This window comes from Sinocyclocheilus grahami, unplaced genomic scaffold, assembly GCF_001515645.1.
Source record: "Sinocyclocheilus grahami isolate Dianchi unplaced genomic scaffold, SAMN03320097.WGS_v1.1 scaffold264.1, whole genome shotgun sequence".
Taxonomy (NCBI): Eukaryota; Metazoa; Chordata; class Actinopteri; order Cypriniformes; family Cyprinidae; genus Sinocyclocheilus; species Sinocyclocheilus grahami.
This window is the reverse complement of record NW_015505443.1, coordinates 790,024-806,379: the sequence shown is the minus strand read 5'-3', so window position 1 is coordinate 806,379 and position 16,356 is coordinate 790,024. Positions and strand designations below refer to the sequence as shown.

Genomic DNA, 16,356 nt, shown 5'->3' with positions numbered 1-16,356 from the left:
ATAAACAAAAACAAAAAAATACATATATTTTTTTTTTTTTACACAAATATTCAAATGTATAACCAAAGCTATATAGTAATGTTTAACTACAGCTATAGCAAAAAAATATATAGTGTTATCCAATACCATATAATGAGAAAATAAGTCGTTATAACGAGAAAACAAGAAGAAAAAAATTAATAATGCATGGCCGCTTAGAACTTCCGTAAATACCATATTTGACACTACTTATACTCAGTGTTGGGGAAAGTTACTTTTAAAAGTAATGCGTTACAATATTGATTCTGAGTTGCATTATTTTTTATTCATTTTGAGGACTACTGAATCTGTTTTTTTGTGTGTGTGTGTGTGTGTGTGTGTGTGTGAGTGAGATGAAATAATGCATATTCATATTTATTATAGAACTACAGTAACATCTTCTGATTTCTCTCAACATGGGGACAGGAGAGCTGTCAATCAATAAATTGGAAAAAAAAAGTAACTTGCGTTACTTATTTGAAAAAGTAACTCAGATATTCTCTTGTAAATTAAAAAGTAATGCGTTACTTTACTAGTTACTTGAAAAAAGTAATCTGATTACGTAACTCGCGTTACTTGTAATGCGTTACCCCCAACACTGCTTATACTATCACACTGACATTATGATTGAGCTATTAATGTGAAGAGAGCAGAGATCCATGTGCATTTATCAACATGAATGAGCATGTGGAAATGGCAGACACCATGTGCTCATGAGCAGGCCTGAATGTGCTGCCGCCCACATAACTGACATGCTCCAGCGTGCCGCAATCTCACTGTCTCACTTGACAGCTTTCTCTGCCAGCTTAATGGAAACACAAGACGTTTTATACAAACAGACACTTTATACGCACACACCTACAGGCCTCACACTGCTGCACACTCCACTGGCTCTTTTGAAAGAGCACCTTCAATTTGATGCTGCATTTTGTGGCAGAGAAGAAAGGTGAAGGATAGAGAAGTGATAAACAGGAAGAGGAGCTTCATTCAGGTACAGCATCACTCCATCTGATAGGACGCCTGTCCTCTCTAAATAAATGCTTTACTCACTCAATGAGATGTTAACTCACACACACACACACACTCACTGCCATGTCTATGTCTTTTGCTTTGATGTCTCAGTCATTTCCTTTAGATCAGAGCTGTGGGCGTCTTACCTGTACAAATCTGGTGAGGCACTCAGGGTTCAAATGAACACTGAATCATTGAAACCAAATCATTCACAAAACCACTACCACTGACAGTACCATTGTTCACTGATTTTATCAATGGTTCATTTAAAAAAAATGATATACCATTATCTATAAAAAAAACGAATATATTTCAAATAAACATATGCTATCAAGTATATTGTATGGTATATTTTCATGGTACTACTATGGTACTTTTTCTAAGGGACAGTCTTAACCATTACACTTGATTTTATTTGACAAAACGCCTTAGAAACCAAAGAAACATCTTAGCAACTGCCTAACAACCACACAGAACATTCAGATTTACATAATTGCAGATTTATATATTCAGAATTTACTTTTTAAATACAGATTTGTAAAAAAGTATATACATGTAGATTTTGTGTACTTATTTAGAGGTGTATGTACTGTATATTCAGGATTGATATATTTACATATATAAATAATATAAATATTATATTTGGATAATTTAAAGTTATTTAAAAGTAAATTTTGGATTTTCAATCAATTCAGATCTATATATTCAGGATTTACTTTTAAATTAAATAAATATTTTGTCAGAAAAGTATAAATATTAGATTATTTGTTAGATAAAGTTGTTTAAATGGAAATTTCATATTTTTAAATTCAGGTCTATATATTCATGATTTAATTTTTTATTTATAGATTTATAAAATGAAATAATATTTCCTTATATGTACCATATATTTAAAAAAATATATTTTTTTTTTACTTTTATTTCTTACATTTTTTGCACATATATTTACATTTTATATATGTATATGGAATAAATTAATAGATTCTTACAAAAACTTTAAAAACCATCTATCCATCCACTGTTTTTATTTGCCTGTCGGTCTCCATCTGTAAAGCATATGACCATCAAACTTCATGGCCTTTTAAACTTTGTTTTTTACTTTCAGATGAGGCAAAAAAGCAATGTTTATCTTGGCAAACATTCAATAGTTTCAAAGTGAGATCTGGCACAGTACTGTCCTGCAGCAATACGACCATATATGTTGGTCCAACATATAATATATATTTTTTTCTTTCCACAGCTATAAGAGGATTGTGAAATTGTGGAAGAGGGTGATAGGGAATCAGTAGTGCTTGTTTCAACAGGCTCTCTCTCATAACACGCACTCAGGTATGCCTGTGACCTTTCTTTCACACTTTCACCTTTGACCCGCTCAAGCAACAGGTACTCAAGCAGATCTCCAGGGCAAGCATTTCTCCAGAACTTCCTTATGTATCGCAGTCTGGCCGAGTGGAATGTACTGACAAAAGAGTTGCAGAGAAGCGGAGCCAAGTGAGTGATCGATCGTCTCAGCGTGTCTGAGTGCCTCTGTAATCAATCTGCAGCGCTGTTTTCCGCTGCTGATGCAGTCAGCGCTCACTTTCACATGCACAGCAAGAGTTTCCCTGACAGATCCGCCATCAAAACTGCTCTTATTCCAGCTTTGTTGGGTTATTAAAAGTGGATCAGAATGCCGTGGCATGAATACCCTATTCACTGCTGAAAAAACAACACACGGAAATCAGTTACAATCCTTAAGCCTGAGATAGGCTCAAGCTTCAAACACAGTAAGCCAAGAGCAATACGATGCAGACACCATGTTTAGTTAACATTCAAATATGCTGGTAATAAAATGCAGAATAAACTTGCACCAATAAATATTATTCATTGAATGTAGGTTGTTCACTGTTGCCAAACAACATGCACTTGCTTAATATACCGCAGAATTCAACTGTTGTGCAGTCACAGGTGTGTTTTGCAGCACCTTTGAATATAGTTCATCCAATCAGATTTTAGAGTCAGAAAATATGTTTTATATTATAAAACTGTAAATGGTCAATAAACTCACAACTATAACTGCACATTCTATATTAACGAGCCAGGTTGCTAAGTTTCTATCTAAATAATATTGTTCATTAGCCAATCTGAAAGATGTTCATAGTTGACCAGAAACATATAAACTTGGTGTATTATGCAGCATTCAACTTTGTAGTCGCAGTCAAAGGTTGTAGTCGCAGATTTTAGAAACATATCTTTCCATTTTATTAGTCTTATTTTCATCCAATAGAGAATCCAATTATTAAATCCAACATATCCTTGTGAAAAAGAGGTGCACTTAATTGTATCGAATGTAAAAGCATATTTAAAAAAAATGTAATTGCAGATAAGATCATATTAATGAAATAAAGCTCAAGTGTACTAAAAGAGAGTCCACTTTCATGACTATGTTTCTTAACACACTTAAGGATGCTTTTAAACGGTGCACTTTTTAATTTCAAAATAAAAGTCTTAAAATAAATTAGTAAACTAGTAAAATTATATTTAATGAATATTTTCTGAATGCACAAAATTGCACCTTCATCATTATAAATATCAAATGAATGATATATTTAAATAAATGACGTACAATTTTTCAACAGAAATTATATTAAAGTATATTTTAGTTTACCAATACGTGCTTGCCAGTACATTCAGCATTACAATTTAACCATATTTCAAAGACAAAAGTAGTAATTATGAAATTACATATAAAGATGTATTTAAGTCCTACTTAAGTGGTTCAAAAAGACTTTTTAAGTATAGATGAAACTACAGTACAGTTTCATTCAAATGTAATGCAATTAAAGGGTTAGTTCACCCAAAATTGAAAATTATGTCATTAATTACTCCCCCTCGTGTTGTTCGAAACCCGTAAGACCTTCGTTCATCTTCGGAACACAATTTAAGATATTTTTGATTAAATCTCTGACCCTCCCATAGACAGCAAGGTAACTACCACGTTCAAGGTCCAGAAAAGTAACAAGATGATCGACAAAGTAGTCTGTGTGACATCAGTGGTTCAACTGTAAAGTTACGAAGCTACGAGAATACTTTTTTGTGCAAAGAAAACTAAAATAACGGCGTAATAATTAATAATAAGTCATCACGCCGGATCTGGGTCAGCGCCGGCGACGCCACACACTCGCATCATGATACTGTCATTAACGTGCATCCAGAAGTGACGCAGTATAGATTAAAATGTGGAATAAACTAGTTATTTTAGTTTTCTTTGCGCAAAAAAGTATTCTCGTAGCTTCGTAACTTAACAGTTAAACCACTGATGTCACACGGACTACTTTCTCGTTCATCTTGGTACTTTTCTGGACCTTGAACGTGGTAGTTACCTTGCTGTCTATGGGAGGGTCAGAGAGCCCTTATATTTCATCAAAAATATCTTAAATTGTGTTCCGAAGATGAACGAAGGTCTTACGGGTTTGGAACAATACGAGGGTGAGTAATTAATGACAGAATTTTCATTTTTGGGTGAACAAACCCTTTAAGTGTCTGAGAAGTGCAAACATTACATTCAGTTCAAACTCATGCTCAAGGGTACCAGAAAGCAACATTTCAATACTTCAGATGAACACAGCATAAATGAGCTGCATCATGTGGCTCTGAATGTTTGACAGTTCCACGTCCATCAAAAGAGGAAAATGCACGCACGATGTTACCCAGAGTGAGCAATCGCAAATGACCCTGTCATTTATCACGTCATGCCTCATCCCACAGCACAGTTCCTCTCTGCTCACTCTCGACATACTGCAGTCTGCCATCACAAGGTTATAAGAACTCCTCTTTCTTAATCACGTATTAATCCGGTTAGAGTGCACAAACCTGCTGAGTGCATGACTGTAACATCATAAGTCAGAAAGTGACAATCATCCTAAATCAAAGGAGGCCCTTTCCTCCATAAACCTCAAGCAGGAACCAGACACTGTTCTAAAAACAGATTCTGTGGGACAAGGACTTTTCTCTGGAGGCTTACAGCAGGTCTTATGTGAGTGATCCGCACAGTCAAGCCAGTGAAGAACTTACTGTAACCTGTCTGTCTGCCTGGACAGGTTCTATTTGGCACACCAAAAGCAACGACAAAAAAACACAATTGAAGTGTTTATCGCCTCATCCCTGTTGTGAATGTTGCTGTGACACATTAAATCATCTGAAACAGATGGGGTGTGAACTAATTTTACTATCAACATTGCAGACAGCAGTAAATGTGTCAACAAACTAACAGGACAACATTTTGCTAGGATTTGTGCAGATGAAAAAGTCTTTGGGAAGTGGCAGAGAAACTTCACACTTCATAATAACTTTCATGTTGTGTAAATATCTAGACATTCTTGAATCAAAACGGCAGACGCATTTACTTGAGAAGTATAATTACTTAAAATATTGTCTTGTTTACTGGAAAATTCATCAAAATTGTGTTTTTGCTTAAAACAAGAAAAATATCCACCGATGGGGTAAGAAAAAAACCTTAATTCAAGGGCAAACAAGATTTTTTATTTTTTTTTATTCTGATAGTTAAAAAAAAAAACAAGACTTAATATCTTAAGTCATTTTGCTTCTCAAGTAAATGTATCTTGTTTTAAGAATGTTTAGATATTTGTAATGGAAAACAAGACAAAAATACTAAGAAAATCTTTTTTGACGAAACAAAATTTGTCACCTAATAAATGTGTTTCATAAAGACCAAAATATTATTTTATTTGACAATAATCTTGAGTACATAAGGTTGAAAGAAAAATAAATAAATAAATAAATATGGGTCAGATCAGGTAGGAGCACAAACAATTGTGCAGTTTCCCTATTTTTTTACGGTGAAACTAATACTGTTTTAATGAAAGCTACAATAAAGTATAACCAAAACAATTAAAGTAAACAACACATGCAGTTCAGGGCATCTGAAAAGGCAGTTTGACTTTTCTCTGGAGAACTGCTTGCTTCCACGGATACGGCTGAATTTCCCAGGACAAACTTTCCTGCCAACTCTAAACTCAAGACACACACACACACACACACACACACACACACACCACGTGCGTAGAGGTTATGAACTTATTATTTTCATTTCCTAAGCTCTGATTTGGCTTTTGAGAGGATTATTTGGATGGAGCAACTTTGTATTTCTCCACTTTTGAAATGTTGTTCCCGTGTCATGTTTTGACAGCAGGAAAACAATATCTTTTGTGGAGAATTTTTTTGTTGTTATGAGGTAAACAGATGAAGTGGAAGCTCCACAACCTACAGATAAATCTGTTGTGGTGTTTTAAACTTGTTGTCTTTGCTTAGGAGGGGAGGGGGTGGGAAAAAAACACTTCAGCTTGGCAACATTTTCAAAAACCTTCATTACTACATTATATAATGCTAAATAAATAGAAATCTAATAGAAACGTCATGATTTGACCTGCAAAGCATTATATAATGCTTGTAATTATAAAGTGTAACCCAGTACAAGTTCTGCTGACTTTTCATAATATCTTTCAAACAATAACATTGCATTATATGATTAAAATCATAATCTAAGTTACTACAAAGTGTCAGCTTTCTTCTCTTACCCACGAGCAAACAGAGGATGTCCAGCCCGACCAGCATCTTTCTGCTGGAGCACTGCACCGTATCCACGGGTTCCGCGGGACTCGGGATGTGTTTGGTGCCGTTCTCCAGCGCAGTGTCTCCGGATCCGCCGTGATCCGCCAGCCGCTGCTGGAGCTCCGCGTGACTGTTTACCGAATTCAGCTTCTGCATGATGTCCGTTCAATTCAATACTTATGTTGGCGTCAATAAAGCCAATCTGACAGGTTAGGACTAAAGCTGAGTTGAAGTTTTTGAATCGTCTGAATGTTTTACGTTAAAATCCAGTAAGTTTCCAGTAAGTCACAGCAGGTACAGGCACACGTGTAGATGATGAATACTGAAATATACACACAAGTCTTAACTAATAAAGCGAACAGACTTGTACAGGGATCCTGGTCCGCTCTCTCTTAACTTACATGAAAACTCCTTTCCCCAGCGCTTGTGAAAAGTTTCAGCTGCACTTTGGCCATCATCATCTGGACATGATGGAGAAAAACACATTCCTGAAAACATATGTTAAGAGTTTGTCATCCTCTATGACTTGTACTCTTCATGTCAAACAACTTACTTTCTACAACCCAGAGAAAACTTGAAGCGGATCGTGTTTTGATTTGCGGGCATTAGCGCTATTCCTCCGCCCTCTCTAGGGCTGTCTCAAAACCTATGAGCTGCCTACCCAGACAGCATTTTGACGTTTAAACTTGCAAGCTGCCTGCTTAGGGACAAAATTTGGGGTGCGCAATTTGTTGTCCCTGATAGCACACATACATCTCGGAGACGTCTATTTAACGTCTGCATTTACATCTGCAAGAGTATTTTTTAGAGTGTTTGCTCATCTGCAATATGTCTATAGGAGGTTTCCTTTTAGATGTCAAATAGACGTCTATTAGATGTCTTTAAGATGTTTATGATTTAGAATGTATGTAAAACTGACATCTGAAAGACGTCTATCAGATGTTTGTACACAGCAGATGCTTTCCAGATCAAGAGATCTTTAACAGACATCTTGCAGACGTACATGTGCTATCTTGCAACCAAAATTGTCTTATGACGCAATTTAGAACAATTAGACATGTGTTGTTATGTTAAATAATGTTTAAACAAGCACTGTTTTTGTCATACGTTTATGACATTAAAAAATTTTGATAAACTTGTATGTTGTCAATGTTATCAAGCAGCAGTCTTGGTCTAACTGCCTCCTCAGGTGACGGCCATGTTGTTTGTTGATTCTTGTTTTATGACGAAGTGAACTAAATTTCGCGGGAAACTATGATGCCGCGTTGCAATGGTCATCCTGCAAAGTTTTTCTTTTTAAAAAATGTACATTTATAAAACTATACTTCCTGTACCTTTGCATCAAATTGCAACTAGTTTACGCTGCAGTGAGGGTGTTTCTAACACAGCGGCTGTGGGAGTGCGGACATTTGACAATGTTTTCTCTTCTGACCACGTTACTATTTTTTTCCCCCCTCTTTTTGGAATAAAGTCATGGAAACACTATCGTGGAATATTTATTTTGCTATCTGAGCAAATGGGAACGCAAAAAAATATTTTTGGTGTAGTCTCCCATTCACTGCTACAGACGTTTACCCAACTATGCTGACTTCTGGACATGTGAAAAGGGTCCATCGTCAGTAGTATAGCTATGTATGAAGCACAGCTCACACAGGTGTCACCTTTATAAGCAGCTTTCTGTTGGTCAACACGGCGAATCCACGTGATAAATATGAACCTGGTAGCACACGTACATCTCGGAGACGTCTATTTGACGTCTGCATTTATATCTGCAAGACATATTTTTTAGAGTGTTTGCTCATCTGCAAAACGTCTATAAGATGTTTTCCAGCAGATGTCAAATAGACGTTTAGAAGATGTCTATAAGATGTTTATGATTTAGAATGTATGTAAAACGGACATCTTAGAGATCAGATCAGATGTTTGTTCACAGCAGATGCATCTAGATAAAGCGAGCTTTAACAGACATATTGCAGACGAACATTTGCTGGGCAGTTGCGAAAGCTGAGTGGGGATTTTTATTTTTTTTTGTCCTCATGCAAAATTCCCAATCAATTCTTTTAATTATAATTTAACTCTTGTTGTTACTAAATCTTTGAGCCCCCATATGTGTGTATTCTATTAAATCAAAAGTCGTGCGTGTTGTTTAGCAGTTGAATCACATAAAATGATTTCTAGCGCATTGTAGAAATGCCATCTAGCTAGGCAGCCCACTAGCAATTTAGGCACAGTCTTTCTCATTCTTCCTCTCTTCCAGCTCCTTTCTCATGAAACCGGCAAATGCTGCCTCTCCCTGTCTTTCAACTCCAACTAATTCTGAAGCACTGATCAGCTGATCTTTTTTTCCCCCTTTTCATTAAATGGAGGCCTTGAAGAAAAGCTGTCAGACCTTCACACTCCTTTCACAGTGACCATCGATTACAATAATATAGGTTAATATTTCATGTAAAAAAAGTCACATCGCACACATAAAGTAACCTACTAGATGAGTTTTGGGCCTCTCTGTAGGGGCTTCTTGACATTCTCTGTAGGGGCTTCTTGACATTTGTGTGAGGTTTTCAATTATCTGCAGGTCTGGTGAACTTTGGAGAATTGGGAAATATTGCCATCTGGTGAGTGTTTTAACAATGGCATTTTCCATCCGATTCAACAGAGTCTGTGCAATTCTCAAGCCCCAATCACACCAACAGTGAATAAATGCTGAAGATCTGTGATGTCCACAGCCATCTTGAGGTCTTTTCTCAATGAGTGAGTTACTCACTTGCAGACTGAGGGAATGTTATTTCCTGTGTTTTTACGGTTGTATTTTTAAGTGTAATATTACTTAATCTTAATTGTTCATTGATTTACCAATGAACTGTGGGCTATTGAATAGCAGAACATCTGAATATACTAGATATTCTGCTAATTATAATAAAGAACTGGAGCAAAAGAGCTTAAATAAAGTTATTTTTGTAGAATGATATCTTTTAAGACATTATAACATTTGAAATGAGTCAGTTACGCTAATTAAAATTTAAACTTAAAATAAATAAACATTTATTTCATTTTATTTATTAAAGTATAGTGTTTACTCTACTAGGGTACTGTTTTTAACTGTACCCGACATGAACATTTTAATAAATATTTTTTTTATTTTATAGACAAATAAAAGAAATATCACATGAAAAAAATACATGTTTTTACTTTAGTTTTTGTGTGGTAATGTAAAAATCAAAAAGTGTTCCAACTGTACACGGTCTATACTATCACCAACTGTGCTTAGACAAAGTGTCTTTGCTTAATATCCAAACCAAACTGAAAGAAGTGCTGTTTTCTCCCACAAAATTATCAACTTTGTGGTGTGGATCAACTGACGTTTTTATGGAGCTCATCTAGGCAGTCACTTCCATTCCAGTGATGTCTATTTCTGTGAACCCTCGTTGCACATCCAGAACATCACATAATGTGTAGAAACATTTTAAGACCTATAGGTGGAGACAAACAACCATTTGTTTGAGAATCAAAATGAGATGTATTAGCATGCTTGGACACACAATGAGTTTGTCTTGGTGTCAGACGTTTCCAGTACACAGAAAAAAGATATGTCTTATTAGCATAATGTTTGTTAAATAATCTGAATTGATTACTTTTGGATGGACATGGATTCTGAGTCTACACACAATTTGGGCGATTCTCTTGTGTTTTATGAACTGAATTCAGGCCATCAAATGAGTTTTCCACACTTTTCTATTATTGTAGTTTCAAATCTTTTAGAAAATGCACATAAAACATAGTCTCTTTACATGTCAGACTATTCCTGTCCAAGTGGACTGTTGTTGGCCAGTATTCAGTAGGATGTATCCAAAATGTAGACAAGACTATCGATCTCACTCTCAAAACAACAACAAAAAAAGGTCTGGTTACAATGGATTACTTTTGCTGTATTTACCTCAGTTGGTATAGGATGGAAATTGAGTAGGAGAGAGAAACGTCAGTTATAGACACATGCGACCATGTTCACCATTATAACTTTCCCATCACATCCCCACACATCTCAGGTGTTTTTTGTTTTTTTTTGAAACTCTGAACTTCCTCTGGTGAGGCAAAAGATCCACCCACAAGAGTGACCAGTCACCCACCACACTCGCCCCAGATAGATTACCTAATCTTTCAAATGTGCCTCTGTCTCTTTCGGTTCCTCTCAATCAAACACATCTGAACAGCAAGGTTCCTCTTTTGATTTTCTTCACTGATTTATTATCTCACCCAGGGCCTTAAAAGCTGGGAAAATCTCTTGTGGCTTTGGAAAGTGTTGATATCTCATCATTTCTCACTTTGTGGTTTATTGGTTTTTTATTTTTCTGCAGGTGTCATGAAACACTTTATCTGGCTGATGACAAATAGCAAGAGTCATTCATACAGAGCATGTGTGGCATTAAACTTTCACAGGTAGACCACAGACTGGAGCTCACAGTTTGTACTCGACATGACAGTCAACATATACAACACACACACACACACACACACACACACACACACACACACACACACACAGGTTTGTTTTTATGGTTTATGGGGACTCTCCATAGGCGTAATGGTTTTTATACTGTACAAACCGTATTTTCTATTGCCCTACACCAACCCTACCCCTAAACCTAACCCTCACAGGAAACTTTCTGCATTTTTAGATTTTCAAAAAAACTCATTCTGAATTATTTATAAGCCTTTTGAATTACGGGGACACTGAAAATGTCCTCATAAATCACCTTCTCGTTGTAATACCTGTCATACCCATGTTATTATACAAATTTGTGTCCTCAAACATGCACACACACACACACACACACATACTGTATATACTGTATAAACTGTATTTTCTATCACCCTACACCTAAACCTACCCCTTACAGAAAACTTTCTGCATTTTTACAATTTAAAAAAAAAACTTTGTTTACTTTATTTTTATACCATTTTTACAAATGAGGACGTCCCCAAAGGGAGGTTTTTGGAGATTTTGTCAGGTTTAGCTCACTTTTTAGTACAAATTTGTCCCCAAAATATGGTTAAGTAGGTACACACACACACACACACACACACTTCATTTTCTGCTACTGAATTGTATATTTGCATATTTATTTCAGATATTTTGGTCTGTTTGCTTGATTATTCATGATTACTTGATATAATTTGCAAAGATTCTTCCAAATAAAATGATTTCTACGGAAGCTAATGATTCTTTGTTACTGATCGTTTGCCATTTATTTTCATATTAAGGCTTTTGATTCTTGGTCTCACAAGGGAAAACTACAATTGGGTCATATCATTGGATGTGTAATTGCATGTAGGTTACATGAGCATTTTTTATTTTATTTTTATTATTATTACATTTTTTAATAAAATACTATTTGTGAAAGTCTTGAGACACAAAATCAATAGCCAATAGTGCAAGTGTAGATAGCTTTGTACGTGACCATATTAGAGTGGATATCCACAAATCTGTCAAGAATATATCGAGCTCATTTTACATCTAAAAAATAGCAATAAATGAGTTTAAGAAAAAATTAACTGTATTTATTTATTTATTTTATTTTATTTGAACCACTAACATTTTTTGTGATTTTCTCCCTCAATGCAATGCAAAAAAAAATTCTCATTACCCTATTTCATTATTGATTTATCCTGCTTTTATATTCTTACTGTAACACAGTAAAAATAGATTCATATTATAGATTTTATATTAAATTAAATTAAAGAATTACAAAAAAACTCAAAGGTGCAACACCCGGATGCTTTACAATATATAGTTTTACCTAGATGATTTACACTATATACAGTGGGTACGGAAAGTATTCAGACCCCCTTAAATTTTTCACTCTTTGTTATATTGCAGCCATTTGCTAAAATCATTTAAGTTAATTTTTTTCCTCATTAATGTACACACAGCACCCCATATTGACAGAAAAACACAGAATTGTTGACATTTTTGCAGATTTATTAAAAAAGAAAAACTGAAATATCACATGGTCCTAAGTATTCAGACCCTTTGCTCAGTATTTAGTAGAAGCACCCTTTTGATCTAATACAGCCATGAGTCTTTTTGGGAAAGATGCAACAAGTTTTTCACACCTGGATTTGGGGATCCTCTGCCATTCCTCCTTGCAGATCCTCTCCAGTTCTGTCAGGTTGGATGGTAAACGTTGGTGGACAGCCATTTTTAGAGACATACCTCTCTCACCAAGGCTCTTCTCCCACGATAGCTCAGTTTGGCCGGACGGCCAACTCTAGGAAGGGTTCTGGTCGTCCCAAACATCTTCCATTTAAGGATTATGGAGGCCACCTGAATACTTAGGACCATGTGTTATTTCAGTTTTTCTTTTTTAATAAATTTGCAAAAATGTCAACAATTCTGTGTTTTTCTGTCAATATGGGGTGCTGTGTGTACATTAATGAGGAAAAAAAATTAACTTAAATGATTTTAGCAAATGGCTGCAATATAACAAAGAGTGAAAAATTTAAGGGGGTCTGAATACTTTCCGTACCCACTGTATATATATTCACATACACTACCGTTCAAAAGTTTGGTGTCAGAGAGAATTTTCTTTTCATAATTGTTAAGAATTTATTTTTCAACATGTTAAATTTATAAAAAAGCGACAGCAAATACATTTATAATGGTATATAAATATTTTTCTCTCTCTCTCTCTCTCTCTCTCTCTCTCTCTCTCTCTCTCTCTCTCTCTCTCTATTTATCAAATAATTCTCAAAAAAATGTATCATGGTATCCGGAAAAATACTAAACAGCACAACTGTTCAAAACTGAAATTAATAAGAAATGTTTTGTGAGCAGAAAATCAGATTATTAGAATGGTTTCTGAAGGCTCGTGTGACACTGAAGACTGGAGTAATGATGCTGAAAATTCAACTTTGCATCACACAAATAAATTGCATTTCGAAATATATTCAAACAGAAAGCAGTTATTTTAAATTGTAATAATATTTCACACTATTACTATTTTTACTGTATTTTTGATCAAATAAATGCAGCTTTGGTGAGTATAAGTGACTTCTGTCAAAAACATTTTTAAAAATCTCAATGGTATTGTATATAATTTCTTTAATTTCTTTTTTATTTATTTATTTATTGTTTTTTATTGTTTAATATAATAATTTATAATAAAATAAATTTTATGTTTCATCCATTCACATTTTCTACAATGTCTTTTTAACTGTATATGGATATCTAAGTTAACTGTTTATTCTTTATACAGACACTCCGAGGGATAAGCATCATGTGTTTGTTATCACATGTCAGAACATGTTTAATCAGAATAACAACATATGCAAAAAATAAACATGGCACATTCAATTTAGTACTGGTCTAAAGCAGTGTGGTAAATGTGGTGGCTACCACAATACATGACTCCTTCCTTATGTTCTGAACATGTCAGAACAAGCTCACTTTGGCCACTGAACAAGTCACGGCAAGAAAAAAATGAAACTTGCACCTGTACACGACAGCACAGTATATGCTTTAATACAGGTCACATGTGGTCTCCAGAATGTGATGGTTTTGTAGCATAAAAACTCCCAGCAGTCTATTAAAGGGACTGTGACACCTGCTTCCCTCCAGTTGACAACAAGTAGGAGGGCCTGTCCCTGCCCAGATGAGAGCTTTTTCATCTTGCACATCACCCATGCTTTAGGGGAAAGTACACTACAGCGCTCCTTTTGGACATATGCTGAGAAACTCTAAACAGGAACACAGACACACACTTACACAAACACCACGCCATCATACAGGAAGCTTGACACATTCTGAGGTTTGTCTACGGGCCAACCAGAAGACGAGAGGTTGAGGCCACGCTCATTCTACATCATCAATCCCAGGCTTCGTAAACTCACCAGTGTTTTCGGTTCAGTTTGCTTACTCGTCTCTCACACTTGACCTGCACTGAGGCTGTCGGGCATCATGTCTCTATCTGCCGAGTACTGCAGTGATAAAACGGGTGACTGGGGGGGAGGTGGTGGTGGTGGTGGTGGTGCTTTGGCCCATCAGAGGAGACTGATCCGGGGATTGCTTGTTTGGGCCACCCTGCTCACTCTAGGCTTGGGAACATTAATAACTCTCCACTTCATCCACAGAGAATCGCCAGCTCCTAGTGAACTGCAGGTATGGTTGAGATCTGTAATCTACACTCTTAAAAATAAAGGTTCTTTACTGGCATTTATGGTTCCATGAGGAACTTTTAACATCCATGGAACCTTTCCATTGGGAAAAGAAAAAAATAATTCTCTGAAAGTTTGTTTGAGGAACCCAAAATGGTTCTTCTACGGCATCGCTGTGAAAACCCACTTTTGGAATCTTTATTGTGTGAAACCATTAGTCTAGGCTGCAGCTCTGTGAACTTCATGTACAGTAAAAATTAAATTAAAATGAAGAGAAATTCAGACAAGTGTGTCCAAACTGGTATTGTATTGTGTGAACTGGTTACATTGTTTCGGGTTCTGTTGTGTAATGCGTATCTGTATATTGGAGGGATACAGTCAGACCACAGCGGCAGCTGACTCAAGACCGCAGATGAGGGGAACGCAGATATGTGTAATCACAGCACACTTATATTTACAGACAAGACAGACTGAAATGTATAAGCTCAAATAACTATATCATTCAAATATCATTTATTTACAGATGCCATTTTGCACCCTACCATAAATAATGACATATACTATTTGAATTTTAGTAACTACACAAAATTACACGTTCCAATAGGGGGTTTTGCAGTGATTCAATTGAGGAACAGTTTTGGGTTCCTCAAGGAACCTTTAAGTGAACAGCTCCTTAAAGAACCATTTTTCTTAAGTGTAAAAGTATATATAAAAAGATCCGTACTCTTACAATAAGTAACCGTGCAATGACCACACAATACAGTGAGTCATTTGTATACAGTAAGGAAACAGCACATTTGGTGCCAATGTGGAAACTCAGTATCAATATTGCAGATATCACTATCAATCATCACCTCTCTTTCCAGCACAGTGGAGCGATCTGACTTTGCAGAAGATGCTTTTGTTTATCTGAACAGTGTCGAGTAATTAGCCATGATAGCATGCCAGTTGGAAGGTCGAATCTATTGTTACCACATGAACATGACAAAACAAGTCCAGCTTGTGAATTGAAGAATTCAGCACAATAGAAAATAAGAAATGAAACTCTCTATTGATACAGATCAGCATCTGATGCAATTCCACTTTACCATCTATTTTGAGTCACAGTTTTGTCATGAAGCTACTATTCTAGTTGTGCTCAGTCAAAAAAAAAAAACATAAATAAATTATATTTTTTGGGCAACCTTCAGAAGATCAGAATGTGTCTTTTTTAGAACGGTTAAATGGTGGTTTAATTCCAAAGTAACACCTATAAGATATGAGAACCTGATTCAGATGTTTGAAAACGAAATTGGTTTAGGTCTGAAACTATACTTTCTTTTTTCCACACATACGAAAAAAAGTAGATGTAGACGTATTGAACTGGTAAAGACAAACCAGAAACCGCAGAACAGCAGAAGAAGACATCATGACATCATTCCACTGAGGGGAAATGCCACTCCACCACCCCTCCTTTTCCCTGATAATGTTTTTCGTTCTGTTTGTCTGACATCAGAAGCACTGTATATTGCACTGTTGTACATACATTTGAAAAAAAAATGTTTGGAAAAAAAAATGGGGATAAAGGGG

General features: G+C 35.7%; 1 protein-coding gene across 1 annotated transcript in view; it reads right to left on the bottom strand.

The window, feature by feature from the left end:
• The window catches only part of LOC107599313 (phospholipid phosphatase 3-like), a 53,681-nt gene extending 46,434 nt beyond the window's left edge, over nt 1-7,247 (bottom strand). The window contains exon 1 of the mRNA XM_016290863.1: nt 6,606-7,247. Within this exon, the coding sequence (XP_016146349.1) occupies nt 6,606-6,795 (190 nt within the window). The 5' untranslated portion in view covers nt 6,796-7,247. The remainder of the gene's footprint in view (nt 1-6,605) is intronic.
• Between the last annotated feature and the right edge of the window lie 9,109 nt (nt 7,248-16,356).